Source organism: Falco punctatus (genome assembly GCF_963210335.1).
Source record: "Falco punctatus genome assembly, chromosome: Z".
NCBI lineage: Eukaryota > Metazoa > Chordata > Aves > Falconiformes > Falconidae > Falco > Falco punctatus.
In genome coordinates, this window is record NC_137586.1 from 62,505,480 (window position 1) to 62,523,668 (window position 18,189).

General features: G+C 36.1%; 2 protein-coding genes across 2 annotated transcripts in view; one reads left to right on the top strand and one right to left on the bottom strand.

Annotated features, from left to right (window-relative positions):
• The window catches only part of MCC (MCC regulator of WNT signaling pathway), a 715,741-nt gene that overhangs the window by 250,758 nt on the left and 446,794 nt on the right, over window positions 1-18,189 (bottom strand). The gene's annotated exons all lie outside the window — the stretch shown is intronic.
• The window catches only part of YTHDC2 (YTH N6-methyladenosine RNA binding protein C2), a 38,799-nt gene that overhangs the window by 11,654 nt on the left and 8,956 nt on the right, over window positions 1-18,189 (top strand). Inside the window, exons 4-23 of the mRNA XM_080370943.1 lie at window positions 24-223; window positions 851-1,017; window positions 4,027-4,129; window positions 5,349-5,505; window positions 7,247-7,354; window positions 8,427-8,575; window positions 8,958-9,093; window positions 9,445-9,571; window positions 10,595-10,660; window positions 11,926-12,104; window positions 12,279-12,375; window positions 12,461-12,548; window positions 12,670-12,750; window positions 13,662-13,744; window positions 14,784-14,889; window positions 15,029-15,148; window positions 15,495-15,767; window positions 16,280-16,406; window positions 16,921-17,126; window positions 17,682-17,877. Coding sequence (XP_080227069.1) covers window positions 24-223; window positions 851-1,017; window positions 4,027-4,129; window positions 5,349-5,505; window positions 7,247-7,354; window positions 8,427-8,575; window positions 8,958-9,093; window positions 9,445-9,571; window positions 10,595-10,660; window positions 11,926-12,104; window positions 12,279-12,375; window positions 12,461-12,548; window positions 12,670-12,750; window positions 13,662-13,744; window positions 14,784-14,889; window positions 15,029-15,148; window positions 15,495-15,767; window positions 16,280-16,406; window positions 16,921-17,126; window positions 17,682-17,877 — 2,769 coding nt within the window. The remainder of the gene's footprint in view (window positions 1-23; window positions 224-850; window positions 1,018-4,026; window positions 4,130-5,348; window positions 5,506-7,246; window positions 7,355-8,426; window positions 8,576-8,957; window positions 9,094-9,444; window positions 9,572-10,594; window positions 10,661-11,925; window positions 12,105-12,278; window positions 12,376-12,460; window positions 12,549-12,669; window positions 12,751-13,661; window positions 13,745-14,783; window positions 14,890-15,028; window positions 15,149-15,494; window positions 15,768-16,279; window positions 16,407-16,920; window positions 17,127-17,681; window positions 17,878-18,189) is intronic.

Below are 18,189 nucleotides of genomic sequence, written 5' to 3' on the forward strand. Positions count from 1 at the left end.
AAATTGTTAACTTCTCTTCACAGAAAATAAAGAAGTGAGCAAGACAAGCGGGCGACTTAACAGCGGTATCCCTCAGGTTCCAGTGAAAAGAGGGGAATCAGAGTTTGATTCCTTAAGGCAATCACTACCAGTTTTTGAAAAACAGGAAGAAATTGTCAAAATAATAAAGGAAAATAAAGTTGTTTTGGTTGTAGGAGAGACTGGATCAGGAAAAACTACTCAAGTATGTTTCTTTAATGAAATAAAAAAAGATAATAGTATTTATACAAAACTGATGTCGATTTTGTAATATTTCCATAATAATGCATTTCTTTATGCTAGTTTTAAGGCTTTTGTTTTCCTGTATAGTCAAAAGTCTTGTGTTCTAATTGACTTTCTTGCTTTTGAAATACTAAGCCAGCAGATACTTACTAAAAGCATAAAGTTCTGCACAATTTTCTGATAGCAGTTTTTCTTTAAAATAATGTAAAATATTGAAGGGAAAGTAGTTACGATTTTGTATAGTCCTTTGCCTTCTAAAGCTAGTTCTGTTCTTAGTATCTAAAGTAGACTATTACTGAGTTAAAATGATAGATTACCTACAGGTATTTTTTTTATAGATTTTGCTCAAGCAGGGGAGAGAAACTTCAACTTTCTTTTCCTTTTTTTTTTAAAAAAAAAGATTAAATTTTAAATCAGAAATTTATTTTTGCTGCATTTCTGCCTGTTCAAGTATGTTTGCAATGATAATCCTATTATGAATTGTTTTGCAACCTGTGTAATATTAAGGCACACTTAAATTGTTTCACCATGATAAAAAAATCTATGACTTTATCAAAATACAAATCAAATTTAAACTACTTCTTTACAGATCCCTCAGTTCATTCTGGATGATTGTTACAAAAATGGAACTCCCTGTCGTATATTTTGCACTCAGCCAAGACGTTGGGCAGCTATTGCTGTGGCTGAAAGAGTGGCAGCAGAAAGAAGAGAAAAGATTGGCCAGACAGTTGGTTATCAGATCCGATTAGAAAGCAGGTACTAATGATATTTCTTAAAGTCATTTGGTCTTGTGTTGGTATCTTCTGTCTTGTGTACTTTTAAACTACAGTGTATTTGGGATACAGCACAGCAAAAGCTCAGTATGTGATGTATAGGTAGGATATGTTGTTTCAGGTAATGGAATATTTAAGAGTGAAAAGGACAGTTTCCCTCCTGTATTTTGCAGTTTCATGTAGTAAGTTGTCTTACATACATGAATTGCAGGTACTGTCTCTTGATTTCTTCTTGAGGGTGTGTGTTTGTGGTGTGGAATTCGTTGTCTTATTTTCAGATCAAGTCTACACTTTCTTTTTTTCCCCTCCCTATTTTAACATGTGTAAATCTAGAAGTTCTGCAAGTTTTGAGGATAGGTAGGAAGACCAGCATGCTGTAACAAATGCTATATCATGATTGTTGATAAGGGACAGAGAAGTTAAAAAAGCAAAATTTGAAAGTAAAGTATGTTGAATATTGTACTCTGTTTCAACTTTTATGTTTAATAGTTGAAGTCGTACAGAAGTAGGGATTTTGGGGTCACCTGAGGTCTTTGTTCCTAAACCAGAACAGGAGTGAATTAAAGTCTGAAGATTGTGTGCAATTTCTAGAGTCTTTGAACTGTGCAGACAGTGGTATTTCCAGGAATGGTCAACAGACGGGATATGGGTGAAGATGGCAAAGGGTATACCTGATTATGTTGCTTATGTGGATGAACATACCACATAGCTAATGAGAATGAATGCACTTGAACAGCAAAGCCAAATGAAAGAATTTGAATATGTGTACAGAAGCTCACAAGACTATTAAGGTACTAAAAGAGCTAGTAAAGATGAATTACAAATAAGGTGGGTGATTAATGTGTGGAAGTATTAAGCTGGCTGAAGAAGAGCAAAATATAGGGCAGATCAAAATGGAGGGATTACTGGAAGCAGTGCAGAAAATCCTGCTTAAGAAGAATCAGTAGATTCACTCAAGAGAAAGACCAAAATGCAGAGATGGCAGTATTTCCAACTCAGCAAAAAAGTATGTGGGGTGAAGGTGTTTAAAGTAAAACAGGAGTCTTAATTTTTTGTTTTATTAACTATTAGACAGCAATGATGATTTCTAAAAGGCTGCTGAAGAAGAGAGATGAGTAAAATAAAGCATTTCCATCTTGGATGTGTTCCTTGAATTTAATATGTAGGAGGATTTTTGGACGGAGGAATGAATTCCAAACTTGGAAGGAAATATGCGTATGTATGATAACTAGTGAGCTCATGTCTTCCAGAAAAGAACTGCAGAATATAGTACAAAGGAACTTTACCACGCTTAAGGTGGCAATGCTGGAGATAGTAGTGGCAATTGCTGTTTTTCCTTGTGTAGCTAATTCTGCCACAACTACTATAATAGTAACTTTTAAAGACTTTGTGGTTACTGAAAACTTAAAGCATTTGAAAAAGGTGAGCCAATTACTTTGGCTGTATACTGTATTGGGTTTGTATGGTGAGGTTTTGGTAGCAGGGGGGCTACAGGGGTGGCTTCTGTGAGAAGCTTCTAAAATCTTCTGCTGTGTCCGATGGAGCCAATGCCAGCCAGCTCCAAGATGGACCCACCGCTGGTCAAGGTTGAGCCCATCTGTGATGGTGGTAGCACCTCTGGGATAGCATATTAAGAAGGGGCAAAAAAATCCTGTGCAACAATGACTGTAGTCAGAGAGAGGAGTGAGACTCTGTGGGCGGAACAGCCCTGCAGCCCCCCAGGCCAGCACCGCAGGAGGGGCAGGGGGGGCTCCAGGGGCTGCAGCAGAGATTCCCCCCAGCCCGTGGTGAAGCCCACGGTGAGGCAGGCTGTGCCCCCAGCCCATGGAGACACACGGTGGGGCAGGTACCATCTGCAGCCCATGGAGGCCCATGGTGGAGCAGATACCACCTGCAGCCTGTGGTGGATCCCACACCAGAGCAGGTGGATGCCCAAAGGAGGCTGTGACCCGTGGGAAGCCCGTGCTGGAACAGGACTCCTGGCAGAAGTTGTGGCCCTGTGGAGAGAGGAGCCCAGGCTGGAGCAGGTTTGCTTGGCAGGACCTGTGACCCTGTGGGGGACCCACACTGGAGCTGCCTGTTCCTGAAGGGCCATGGAAGGGACCCACGCTGGAACAGTGAGTGAAGAACTGCAGGCTGTGGGAAGGACCTATGTTCATGGAAGCCTGTCTCCCTTGGTGGGGACCCCATGCTGGAGCCAGGGAAGAGCATGAGAAGTCCCGCTCCTGAGGAGGAAGGAGCAGCAGAAACAACATGTGATGGACTGTCTGCAATCTTCATTCCCTGTCCCCCTGTACTGCTGGAGGGGAGGAGGTAGACAATTCAAGAGTAAAATTAAGCCCAGATGGAAGAGAGGGATGGAGGTGTTTTGAGATTTGGTTTTATTTCTCATTATCCTACTCTGATTTGATTGGTGGTAAATTAAACTAACTTCCCCGAGTCTGTTTTGTCCATGACAGTAATTGGTGAGTGATCTTTCCCTGTCCTTATCTTCACCCACAAGCCTTTTGTTATATTTTCTCTCCCCTGTCCAGCTGAGGAGGGGGATGATAAAGCGACTCAGTGGGCACCTGACGTCCAGCCACCATCAATGTACCACATACAGGCAAATGCTAAGACTGTATTGAAGCATGTACTAAAGATTTGTTTTTCCAAAGGCACACACACTGAATTTTCCAGTAAATTAAACAATGTGGAGAGGTTCTCAAGGTTCTGTTTCACTTGCTTATTTATTTATAGAAATTTGAATCTCACTTTGTTAATTAATCCATTGTCTGAAATTTTGGACCATAAGCACTAAAATTGCTTAGAACCTCTCTGGGATTTGGCATAGTTTAAAAACAAGTAGTATGCATGAATTCTTTGGTGAGAGAACTGTAATTCCACTTCTGGTGAGTAGCTGTTGAGTCCTTAAATTTTCAGTTAACAGTGGAAAGTTAGCAGCATTTAAATGGTGCAAAAAACTGAATTACCTTGGTGAACTGTTTAATAGGGTTTCTCCGAAGACGCTGTTAACATTTTGCACGAATGGCATACTACTTCGCACGCTAATGGCAGGAGACAGCACTCTATCAACTGTGACACATGTTATTGTGGTAAGAATCCTGTTGTATTTCATGTGAGATGGAATAGCGTACATTACTTGTTAATTGGAAGATGAGATCTTAATTTTGTTTATTAATTTTCTGAGCATTTAAGGTCCTTCTGTTTGGCTAGCATTTGAATTAACATTAAAGACTTACTGAGTATTTATTGTAGTTTGTATGGTTTTGGTTTTGTTTTTTTTCTTGTAAAAGTATCTTATTTTAGGCTCATGCCAATAATTAATTTTGGAATCATGATGCATTTATGGAGGACAGAGCTGTAAATTTTCCCAGACCTCCTCTGTCAGAAAGCCTTAGGAAGGCTTATGTAGATGACTTAATGTGAGTGTCAGAATTCCTGGTATCATTACTTCTTTTAGCAATACCAGCTTTGCAGTCTGTTTGCCAAAGTATTTTCAAGATAATGAGTAGTCTAATTTTCAGCAAATTATTTAAGTGTGTTCATTTATGATTATGTGAATATTCTTATGGTAGAGTTTGATAAGTCAGTAGAACCGGAATGTTTACCACAAGATAAATTTCTCCACTGCTGAAGACAGAGAGATTAATTATTATTTTAAGTGCCTACGTGTTTGTAAAAATGGAAAAAAGTGTGAGAATGATTTGCACATTCTTGACTTCAGCCTAAAAATGTATTTGGATCCCTGCTTTATAAGTTCGTAATATAAAACAAAACAGAAGAACACACTAACAAAGGTGATTAATTAATCATGTGCCTTAATTGATTATAAGCTTTGTGCACAACTTAATGGATCTAAGCAATCTAACTTTTTTCTGATTACATGGTATTGTACATATCTTTAAGTGTTGGTCAGTTGTGAAGTGAGAATTTATTAAAATAAGATTTGTAGGATTTGCGGTTTGTGTCATTATCTTGAAAATGAGGTTCAAATATAAGAACTGGAGAAGTTTCAGAAGTTCACGTTTAACCTCTGAAATCAAGGTATATGTAGCTTGTGCATTACCAGTGCGGTCCACTTGGATAACTTTGTAAAATTTTTGAAGTATTTTTTTACTTTTGGATAGTTTGTGGGGTTTTTTTTAAACCCTTACTTAAACTAGACTTACAATTATAATGTACCTGTAATATACTAGCAAATTATGTATTTTAGTGTTTAAAAAAGTATATAATTGTGAAAAGTTACGAGCTTAGATCTGTGATATTTGTCTGTTGTTCTCCACCCCCCCCCCTTTTCTTTTTTTGCTATAGGATGAAGTGCATGAGAGGGATAGGTTCAGTGACTTCTTGTTAATAAAACTAAGAGATGTGTTGCAAAACCAGACTAATTTAAGACTAATTATTTCTAGTGCTGCTCTAGATGCAGATCTCTTTATTAGATATTTTGGAAGTTGCCCCGTAATACACAGTAAGTGTTTATGTAAACTCCTAAATCTGACTATACCTGCCCTAGGACTTACAGATCTTGTTAAACTGTAGGAAACCATTCTGAGTATGAAGAAACAGGATAAATACACTGAGAGTTACAACAGTGTTTGTTAATTTTTGTCGTTTCCTAACTATTTGCACCTTGTTCAGAGTGAAGTGTTTTTGTCACAGGGAGTTCTGTAAGTGCAGGGATGTCCTGGCCCCTGCCATGTTCAATTCAAGAAGCAGGAAAAGGTGCTGATCTCCATGGGGATACTGACCCTAGGATCTACAAGAGTGTGATATATATTAATTCATTTCAGTAGATTCTAGTTCTTCAGGTGTCACAGAGGTTGCTACTGGTTACTATATGAAACACAGATAATTGTACCTCATTATTTCAGGAATACAGTCTTAGGCAAATTGGGTTTGCATGTTTAAATCACATGATTCTTTATTTTAAATGAAATTATTAGCTGGTCATCTCAGTAACCACTGAGAAAAGAAATGACAGTTTATGTTCAGACTCAGTAGTTGCAGTTAGATTACATTCAAATGGAAATAAAAGTTATCATTATTGCTGTTTTAATTTCATTTGACTGATCTTTAGTAGAGGTAAAACATAGGTGTGTGGGAGATGCTTTTTTTTTTTCAGGTCACCCTCCTGGCTGCTTGCAAGTTTTCTGCATGGGTGACCTCCTCTGGTACCTTGTAGTCCTCTTCCTTTTTCAGCAATGATATCTAAGTAAAGGTGTTTTGAAACAAAGCTTTTAAGAGAAACACTTTCTTTTCAAAATGATCAGGTAGACTGTCTGCATGTCAACATTTTTTTTTTTTTTTAATAAAACTGAGCAGTCCTGTGGCATGAGTAGATCACTTTCGCTATAGTCTTTCCTACAAATCATTGTTTTATTTCAGTGGATGTTCCTGAAAAAGAGTTTTTTTGCAGATAAAAGTGTTGCAGTTTATTCTTTCTGAAGAAGAGAGAAGTCCTAGGTGATTTAAACTCAGCTATGGCAAATGTCAGCTAAGGGCCTAGAAATTAAAATCTAGAGATTTTAATTCCTCCTGTGGAAAAGGATCCTTTAATGTCCATAAGTAAGGTCTAGAATAGTGTGATATTGAAAAGCAAACCAGGGTAAATTACTAAGAGATAAATTAGCCTTTAGAATGCTTCATTTATCAGGAAACATTCAGTAAAGAGAGACAAATTTGGCTGAAGTGGTTAAGGAATTTGAGAGAAGTCCATCTTCTCATACACTTCTCATGAGAACATGTAGAGTACAAAGGTGGCAATCTTTTTGTGGGATCTGCTAGTAAAGCTATATTAGTTGCTGTTAGGTTTTGTAATTCAGGTGGCAATCTTACACAGTGAATTCTTTTTTGTAACCCTAAACAAAAATGGCTATTTTCTGTTTCCCATTTTGATAAAATTGTAATCAATAAATGTCAATCTTACGAGCATCTCTTGCTATATCACTTAATACAATTGAAGAGGTTAATGAGAAGCAAGGTACCCAGCTGGCATTTCCCTTTTGAAATGTTGTGGCCCGGTAATTTTAAAGAAAATAAACTCCAGTGAAGATACTCTTCCAAGACTTTTCAAGCAAAGTAATAATTCCTTAAATCAGGCCCTAGTATGTTTTAATTAACTTTCTGTCTATAAAGGTGCTTTTTAAAAATTAAGATTATAAATGAAGCTAGGGAATAGCTAATATTTTATGAATTATTTATACTTTCAGTACAAGGAAGACCTTTTGAAGTTAAAGAGATGTTTTTGGAGGATATTTTAAGAAGCACTGGGTATACAAGCAAAGAGATGGTGAAGTACAAAAAACAGAAGCAGCAAGGTTAGTGGACTTCTTAGTTGTTAGGGTTGGCAATGACCGTCATTGATTGATTGAACAACTAAATAGGATGGTTCTCTGTTGAAATTCCCAGGTCAGAGTATTAACCAGACATGGTTAGATGACAGCAGCTATCTTTAAGCTCTCGATGCTTACATTCTTGAGGTAGATTATGTAACTTAAAAAAAATATTTTCACTTTCTTTCAATCATTGCATTCTTTTTGCTTTCAATTGATAAATGTTACATTCCACAGAACTGGGGCCTTTGCCCACATAAAAACTGTAGAAGCAGAAGATACTATATACCGACTTCTGGGTGCAAATTAAATTGCAGCCATTAAAGAAGGCAAAATTTTGTACATCTTGCACAGAAGTGATTCCTATTAGTAACATTTTTTGCTGTGCTCTTCAAACAAGGATATATTTAATACATACAGCTCAAAAGCATTAACACACTTGAACTTAAAGTAGTTGTTTTTCAATTGATTAAGTAGATATATTATTTGAGAAGGTTTCCTGACAACTGAAAGTAATGATCCTAGTGTGTACTTAAAAAAAAAAAGGGTGTGGGAGGGGCAAAACCAAAGCTGTAACATACAATCCTAACTCTTAGTGCTCAGTTCTGATCACTGTGGATAGAAGAGTTCAGTTAAGCCTCTGGTGTCTTCTACTGTTTATTCTACCTGTACACATAAGTTAGTTGTTACATGCAGGAGCTATAGCACTTTTCTTCGGTATTTCACTTCTGGAGGAAGACCTAGACTGGGAAATGTACAGAAAACACTTACTTAGGAAGCTTATTTGAATGCGGTAGGTTGGAATACTGGAGACTTACGGGGTTAAGCACCCAAATGGTGTTTTTTACCTTGTTCATAGAGCAGGCATTTGCTGTGTTGCACTCTGGGTGCCCTTAATCATGGAATTTATATTGGGTGGTAACAGCATTCCAGACTAAATAGAAGAGATTGAATAGGTAAAACTTTGGGACTTGATACAGCTATTTTTTGTAACTGAAAATGTTGAATAGTTAAGACAACTGTAAAAATTTTTTTGGAAATACTTTATGCATTCTAGAAGAAAAACAGCAAAGTGCTCTTACTGAGTGGTGTTCTGCTCAAGAAAATAACAGCAAAATGGAATCTCAGAGACAAAGATCTGTCCCAAGTGCAACTAAAGACTGTAATCTGTTGGCTGATGGTAGTGACACAGTATTTAATCAACTGGTAAGTTTTTCCTTTTGTTGGAAAGGATGTTTAAATCTGTGTTATATTGTTACTACCCATTTAAAAACTGTTTCTGAAGATATTACCGCTATAGTTTCTAGAAGCATATTAATGTGTTTTTTTTTTTATTAGCATGAACTACCTTAGCTAAATTGTGTTTTTCAGTTATGATAGTTGTACATAACTTGTTTAGCTGAAATGGCTAGACTTGTCATTTAAAGTAATTGCATATGATACAGTAAATGCTTTAACTGGTACCTGAATGCTGTATTTCTGCTTGTTACTTGGAAAACTAACCGTTCAAATTCTTTGTGTCTAATATATGAGAATAAAGACAACCCTTGGAAGAGATTAATCTTTCAGTACTGTGTTTTCTCTTCAGACTGAAAAAGATGCGAATTGCCTTGACCCGTGGCTAATAAAAGAAATGGATTCTTGTCTCTCTGACATCTGGTTGCATAAAGATATTGATTCCTTTGCTCAGGTGTTCCATCTCATTTTAGCTGAAAATGTCAGCGGTAAGCTTTTATCTTACTGCCTCAGAAAAAAACAACCACAAAATGACTTGAATTTCTGTGGCTACTTTATCTCCAGTTTTAGATATTATCTTTGAATTCTGATGCCTATTGAAAAAATGAATAGGGTTAGCAGAATTAATGGGTTTTGTAGTTACTTCTTGCTCTACTTGTTCTGAAGTATTGACAGATAATTGTGTTTCAATAATAGTATTAAATTCACATGAACTGAGTGGTGGGATGACGTGAGGAAACAAATTCACTCAGGGCTGGATTTTGGAAGTCATATACTACATTTATATGAAAAAAATAATTATTTTTTAGTGGGTTTGCTGATGTTTTTGTACTTCTTAGTTGATTATAGGCACAGTGAAACAAGTGCTACTCCACTGATGATTGCTTCAGGGAGAGGCTTTCTGAGTCAAGTGGAACAACTGATCAGCATGGGAGCAAGTATCCACTGCAAATCATCCAATGGCTGGTAAAACCAAACAGATAAGCTGAAGGATGGATTTATTTGCCAATACACAAATGATAAATTTCTGTAACATGTAAACCGATTTGCTAACCTACCAGACTACCGTAAAGCACTAATAGGTTTTGACAGTCCAAGCAATTTATAACTTCCGTTTCTTACATTGTTTTCTCTAAATTCTAAATCGAATTCTTAAACAGTGTTGAATATAGGATATACACTCTTAGTTTCAATAAGTCTGATTTAACAGAATGATTAGAAGAAGAATTGGAATCTTTCACGCTGCGTTGATTGAATTAGACCCAAAATGTTTGGTGATTCTTATTTTGAGTAACCTATATATATATTGGATTTAAAAATGGTGTATTAGACATGCAAATATCTTTGCTGTGTTAATACCTGTAAATATGTTGTGTCATGAAAAAATACTTGTGAATCTGTAAAAACTCAGATTTTTGTGGCCATGAATTGTGTATTCATGTGAACAGGACTATTATAAATAGTTGTAATATGGAAAAAAAAGAAATAGTGTTCCAGGGGTCTGATATTTGGTACTACCACTTGAAAAACTTTGGGAGGAATGCAGTGTGAACTGCATTGTGAGGAGGGCAACTTCTGTAAGATATCAAAACCCCCAACATTTTCACAGATTTTGGAGAAAAATGTCTGGGGTGTGATTTCTTGGGCTGATTTAAAGGAGCTAGTAAATCATGCTTATCTTTGCACATCGGTGTGCGGTTTGTGGAGGAATGGCACATTCTTCCTCCTCATTTCCTTCTGCATGTTACTTCTGTGTAAAACTGGGATTCTTTCTTTGGTAAAGAATTGCAATTACCTAAAAATCATATAGCTGTTACACCTGTTTAAGCACTTTAACATGGGAAGTTACAGTTTCAGCCATAACAGCACTGATTAAACAGTGCCAAAATCGATAGAAATGTGCAGTCAGCTGTCTCCTCTTATAATGTATTATTCATATGTATCTTTTGAAGTGAGAAATTAATAAGGATTTTTATGCAACTGTTTCAGGATGGCTTTGGACTGGGCTAAGCGCTTTGGACAGACAGAGGTTATTGACCTGTTGGAGTCCTACAGGTAGGCTATAACAACACTGCAGAAACAGTTGTTTAACATGGTGAAGGGAAAACTATGTTTTGTCATTTTTTAATCAGAACAGTTTTTAGCTTTTTATGCTTTAAAATCTGGCCTAAATAGCAAGTTTTATTTGAGAATAAGAATATTTTGAAAACCTAGTCATTTTAAAAAAAGTTGGTATTCAGTATCATAGTGATTACACAACTCCTAGCATAAATATAGTTCTGGTGGTGCAGGACTTCTTTTATATTATTAGCATTTCTCCTCTTGATATGGGCATTTCTATCATGATTATAAATCTAGGCAGGATGTGATTATAGTAACTTAAATAGATATGCAGAGGAGACGATGATTTTATACCATGTACCATTTTAATTTCAGATGCTTATTTTAGAAATAAATCTGTTTTGTATTTTTATCTGTATATTATTGATACATGGTAGCCATATTAAAGAAACTTTATATGAGCAACTTACCCACATACCCACTCCAACCCCTGCCTGCCCCTGGTGGGAAGGGGAGGAGAATCAGAAAAAGGTAAAACTCATGGGTTGAGATAAGAACAGTTTAATAATTGAAATAAAGTAAAACATAATAATGACAATAACAATAGTAGTGAAAAGGGGAGAGGGGGAGAGAGAGGAATAAAACCCAAGAAAAAAGCCCAAGTGATGCACAATACAATTGCTCACCACTTCTTGACGGATGCCCAGCCAGTCCCCTAACAGTGATACCCTCTTCCATGCCAGAGAAGAAAATTAACTCTATCCTGGGCAAAACCAGGACAGTAACATGTATACTATGCCATTCAACTTGTTTTTTGACTAACTTAAATTATCATAGTTTAGTTACAGTTTTGTAGAGATACACTTTATTGTAATTTCTCTTAGAGTAGTTTCTGTTAGTGTAGTACCTGCTTAACTCTTATGGTAGGGAAGTTTTTGGAAATTATTTCTTAAATATTTTTCCTTTAACGGATAAACAAACCGTGTCTTTATACTTCAAGTTCTGCAACATTTGCTTATGGTTGTGTTTCAATAAAGTATAATCAAAGTAGAGTTAATGCTAATATTTGAAGTTGCATACGTTGCTGGACGAACACTTAAATCAGTGGACAGTAATAGTATTGTGGAGGTGCTGTTGTGCTACACTTTAAAATTCGAGACGAGTAGTCTCAGTAGTCTTGGTCTGAATTTGAACTGATGGCTGAATGCAGACCTGAAGCAAACAGCCCTGACTCTGGCCTGTGTATTTGTATATTTTAGTGCTTCAGTGGAATTTGGAAATATGGATGAAAGTTCCCTGGTCCAAACAAGTGGTAATGACCTTAGTGCAGAGGACAGAGAACTGTTGAAAGCTTATCATCACAGTTTTGACAATGAAAAAGTGGATCTGGACCTGATTATGCACTTACTTTATAACATCTGTCATAGTTGTGATGTGGGTAGGTATATACACACACTCCCAATAAATTGCTGTGGATCAAGCTTCTGATGGATTGTGCTCTTTTTGCAGTAATACTAAATAGGTAAAATCTTCCAAGCGGTAGCGTACACAGTGCTGACATGTATTTGAAGTGATTTTTCTGTTTAAATCTGCAAACCAACTTCTTTTTTAGGAGCTATTTTAATATTCCTTCCTGGATATGATGAGATAGTTAGCCTGAAGGACCGTATTCTTTTTGATGACAAGAGATTTGCTGATAATGCTCACAGGTAAAACCTATAATTTTTATGGTTGTCTTGAGTTTTTATTGTTTCTTTTAAAGATCCTTAAAATGTGCTCTTTGTCTTGCATTAGATACCAAGTTTTCATGCTTCATTCAAATATGCAGACTTTGGATCAGAAGAAGGTGCTTAAAAGTCCACCTGCTGGTGTCCGCAAAATAGCAAGTATCAGAGGACTTCATCAGATGTTATATTGATCTATTTTGTCTTTGCTTTTACAGTTACTATAGTTTGGTTTTGTGGTTTTGTTTCTGTCTTTTGTTTGTTTTTTTCAAATTGCAGATTCTTTCTACTAATATTGCAGAAACCAGCATAACAGTCAATGATGTTGTATACGTTATTGACTCAGGCAAGATGAAAGAGGTATGATTGGCTTAAACTTTCTTTGGGAAGTAAACTTCCTAGTGTTGTTTTAAAATACATAATACGAACATTTTTGAGAACAGTTTTTTTGTAGTGGGCTGAGAGCTAGTGCATGACAAACAACAAAACTCACTGAGAAGTTTTGACATCCGTTTGTTTTATGACAAATACTGTAAATAGCTAGCTGTTTAAAAACCCTGTAAAAGTTATTGCAGGCTGATATATTGATATATCTATTTTTTAAAAATGAAGTTATTATTTCTGTTGATTTTTAAAACAAGCTCATCAGTTTAGACCACCATGTTCCTGAGAGAGCACTGGGAGTTTCCTTTATCCTACTATTGTATCTATCCCAAGTCTAATCTATTAAGTTTTTAAGCATTGTTTTTGATGTGTTGAATGCCTGTTCCCTAATTACTTATTCAAGGAAAGTGCGATAACATAATGAGGCAGTTTAAGACCTACTGTATGGCTTGGAAAACAAAATTGGATTTCATAGGAGATAAATTTCTGAATTTCTCATGGTAATACAATTTTTTTGTCATTTTATATCAAATGTAGGAAAATAAGGACATAATTTCCAAGTGAGACAGAGGAAAACTTTATTAAATATAATAACATATTTTTGCTTGGTTTGTGATACCACAAAACACACTCCATAACTTTTATTGACTTACAATTACTTTTTGACTAGAAAACTTTAATTAAGAAAACTAGCACAAAGATATGGCAAAGAAGGTAGCATAAACTCACTTGAAACTAAGTACTTTAGAATATAACTTTGTGCCAGAAGCTGCTGTTGCTTGGTTATTTTTTTTTTAGAGAACTTCTGTTGATGATCTAAATCATCAGTAGCTTTTATTTCATGTACCCTATTCAATCTTTTTATGTTCCTTGCTTTGCTTTTGTAGAAGTCTTTTGATGCACTGAGTTCTGTTACAATGCTAAAAATGGTGTGGATTTCAAAAGCCAGTGCTATCCAGAGAAGGGGCAGGTAATGAATGCTTCATACTGAATTTTATTTTGCAAATATCCACTATCCTGTACGTTAAGGATTAAGTACACAATGTAATAGCAGCCACACTGAGTAATGTTACTAGTCTAGTCCAGTGTCGTGTTGGACAGTGGCCAATACTAATTCTTTGCAGAAGAGTAAGGGTCAGCATGTATTTCCTTGGAGTCATTTCCCAACTTGTAGTAAAGTGACACTCAGGATTTTCCCAAAGCTTACATTAGGTCTAGGTTGTTTTCTCCCCATGAACTTGTTCTCCTTCTTCTTTCTCCCATGTAGCATCAGCAGCCACAGTGTCCAATAAAGTGTTTCACAACTTAATCTGTGGGCAAAGGGCTGCCTATTGCTAGTTTTTAATTGATGCCCCTTCATAGCTATCATAGAAGAGACATTGAGCAGTGATTCCTTATTCACCTTCTCCAAATTATTCATGACTTAGCAGGCCTTTATCATATTATTCCCAACACTGGGTGAGGGCTAAAAGGTTATGTAGCCACAAATGCCTGTGTTTGGTGATATGATACTGGCTTTAACCTGCCAGTTTGAGTGTTGGTGTGAGCATTTGCTGTCTCTGTCCCCTCACTCACAGGCTGTTTGGTCTTCGTTCTGCCTTTTACTTATAGAGCAGCTTTCAACTGTTTGGGGGATGTGAAGAGGAAGAGAAACAAAGTTTATTACTTATGGTCCTTATGGCAAAGGACAGTTGAGATTTGGATTGATCTTAGGTTAGCAAAACCCCCACATCACTTTATTTTTAGACAGGCCTTATTTTTGTTTCTCCAGATCTTTCAGTATTGGGATAAAATTATAATAACAAATTTCTGTACTATCAAAAGCAATCCATGTACTGGAAAACTCTGACCTTATGTATGAGACCTACACTTAATGACAAAATTATCTTTTTCTTAGACATGCTTCTGTATTTCTGTTGTAAGTTTGTGTGTGTGTGTTGGTTTGTTTATTTAGTTATTTTTAGAAAGGTATTCTGATTTTCAACAACTTACCATATTTTGTGTTCAAGGGCTGGACGCTGTAAGCCTGGAGTCTGTTTTCATCTCTTCAGCAGGCTTCGATTTCAGAATATGTTGGAATATCAGACTCCAGAACTTCTAAGAATGCCACTTCAGGTGCATGTTCAGTTAGAAATTGTAACTTTAAAAAAAAAGTATTATCATCAAACCATACTATTTACTCAAAAAAAAGCTTTTGTTTTTGTTTTTTATTTTTTCCTCCTGTCTTAATCTTTTTTTGCTTTTAAAATTGCAGGAGCTTTGTTTACACACAAAACTTCTGGCTCCGGTTAATTGTCCAATTGTTGACTTTCTTATGAAAGCTCCTGATCCTCCACCAGCTTTAATTGTGAGAAACGCTGTGCAAATGCTTAAGGTCAGCAGAGGGATAGAATTAGATGGGAATTGTATTTGTTTTTACATTTGTGGTGTGGCAACATATGGAGTTTTATTTGTACTGAGACTGTTTATTTACTTAAGATGCTTTGACTTTTTGTGTCTTGTCTATTCTCATTTTGTGTGTGTGTATGTATTTTTCAGTGTTAAGGGAAGAAAGTGCTTAAAAATCTCGTCTCAAACTGTTAAGAGTTCAACTTGCTTTTTGAGTGTTCAGGACCAAGTGTAGTTAATGTCCAATATTCACATCCTTTTTGCTTTTATTGTAAATTATTTCTGTCCACTTCCCTGCCCTCCTGCCTCTTTTTTTTTTTTTTTTTAAATAGACAATAGATGCCATGGACCCTTGGGAAGATCTTACTGAACTTGGTTATCATCTCACTGATTTACCAGTGGAGCCACACCTTGGTAAAATGGTGTTGTGTGCTGTTGTTTTGAAGTGCCTGGATCCTATTCTTACTATTGCTTGCAGTCTTGCATATCGAGACCCTTTTGTCCTACCTACACTGGCCTCTCAAAAGCGTGCAGCCATGCTGTGTAGAAAACGTTTTGCTGCAGGAACATTTAGTGACCATATGGCGCTTCTCAGGGCTTTCCAGGTACTATTTCGTCTTCAAAAAGAGTACTAATCACAATAGATCACATGCCAAACTAAATGATGGACCAATCAAGTTAGTTGTATAATGATAAAGTTTCTTCTTTAAGGACATAATTTTTGTCTAGTGGTTTCCTGTATATTGGACTCATAAATCTGTGAAGGAACACTTTTTGTCATATTTTTTATTCATATTTGCAAACCTGGTTAAATTCTGAATGTTCTTTATAAAGGTGCCACTTTATATCCTGCTACACCGATAACTTAAAATCATGATCTTTGTAATAACTTAATATAATGATCTTATAATAACATAATGATCACTGTGCTGATTTAGGGAATGGGTAAAGAGAATCTAGTACGTAACCAGGAAAAAAATAATCTAGTTTGATACATTTCTTTCAGAATGGTTTCTGCTTTTGTTCTGTTGATGTAAATGCCATTTTTTAAAAAAATGCATTTCTTTATATTAGCTAATCAAATTAATAGGCAAATGTAAACCAATGTTCTTTACAGGCATGGCAGAAGGCGCGCAGTGGTGGCTGGGAGAAAGCCTTCTGTGAAAAGAACTTTCTGTCTGAAGCCACGATGGAAATCATCGTAGGAATGAGAACACAGTTGCTTGGCCAGCTTAGAGCCTCAGGTAGATTGCTTGGAAAAGATTTTACATAGTTTTGGAATCAAGTGTATACCTAGTATAAGTGTATACAAATTGTAACAAGAATAGTGTTCACTGGTGTCATTTTCATGCCTTGATTTGACATCGACCGGTACACATTTATGCTGGGCATGGTGCAGATGCTGGAGTGAGGAAGGTTGTCAGGGGAACAGCTGATCTAACTGAAAGCGCCCTGATTGTTCCTGGTGCCACACTGGCTTTCCGTGTGAGATATGTTTCCTTGGGTTTTTACATTCTAATAAATCATTTCCTTAGGAAATGTCTTTGTGTTGTAATTCTATTCTATGTTAGCATAAACCCCCTTATCAGGAAGGATTTTAGTGTAATGGTTTCTTCTTTGTGCTCTTAAGGTTGGCAGTGGTGAAAAGTGAAAGAAATTTGTACTTTATTTCACTTTTTTTTTCTCCCAAATTCTTTTTGATAAGCAAAAAAGTAGATCTTAAATACAAGCAAGTATTTTGTCCTCTTCTTTCTTCAGGTTTTGTTAGAACCAGAGGAGGAGCCGATATTAGAGATGTTAATACTAACTCTGAAAACTGGGCTGTAATTAAAGCTGCCTTAGTGGCTGGGATGTATCCCAATCTAGTGCATGTAGACAGAGAAAGCCTGGTTTTGACTGGACCAAAGGAGAAGAAAGTGCGATTTCATCCTACCTCTGTTCTTAGTCAACCTCAGTATAAAAAGGTAAAATCACTTTGACTTTATAGTTCACAAAAAAGAGCACTGTACTCTTATCACATGTTTAGAAATGTCTCTTCGTAGTAGACAGTACTTTGAAAGCAGCATGTGCATTAAACACTACATTTTTAGAAATTCTTTTTCCTAGCAGTTGCTATAATAAAGAACTGGAGTTATTTATTTTTCCAATATTTTTTCATCAAAACTTACTTCAGTTAGTCCTTCTAGATGGAATAAGACACAATGGTAAAAAAAACACCTAGTTAGGAAACTCTTTTAAAGATGTAACTATCCCTGCTTATAATAGCGGGAGGAAGTTCTGCTCTGAAACTGATTTTTTTTTTTTTAGATCCTTTTTTAAAGCAAAGTATTTTCGTTTCAAGATGGTAGGATAATTTGTGAGTCTGGTTGAATTCTCTCTTTCTTTTTTATTTGGTATCTAAGTTTATGTGTGTATAAAAATGTATTTATTTCTACATATATAGAATAGGAAATACATTAAAATTTATTTTAATTACAAATAGAGGGTAAAATATCCTAGTCTTATTTGCTCCTACGCAGATTCCTCCAGAAAATGGGCAAGCTGCAGCCATTCGGGCACTCCCTACAGACTGGCTTATATATGATGAAATGACGAGAGCTCACAGGATAGCAAATATCAGATGCTGTTCAGTTGTAACACCTGTCACTGTGTCACTCTTCTGTGGACCAGCTAGATTACCAAGTAATGCTTTGCAGGAACTTTCATCCTTTCGAGGTATAAAGGGGTTTGGATTTGTAATGTTTCCATTGGTATATACTAGTATGGCATATGGAAGGCTTATTTGTCAAGAATATATGTAATAATTATATTGCCTAATTCTTAAAATGACAAAGCTACAGTTCATGTGGTTATTTAAGAATAGTTTATAAGCTCTGTAATAAATGTCTCAGTTCTGCAAATCCTTTTAGATTTCGTATCCATAAATTACAGTTGCACAGTTCTGGAGTCTCACAAATTACAGTACAGTTTGTTACAAAATAAAAAATGCAAACAAAATGTCCGATGACAGTATTAATGCTGAAAAGT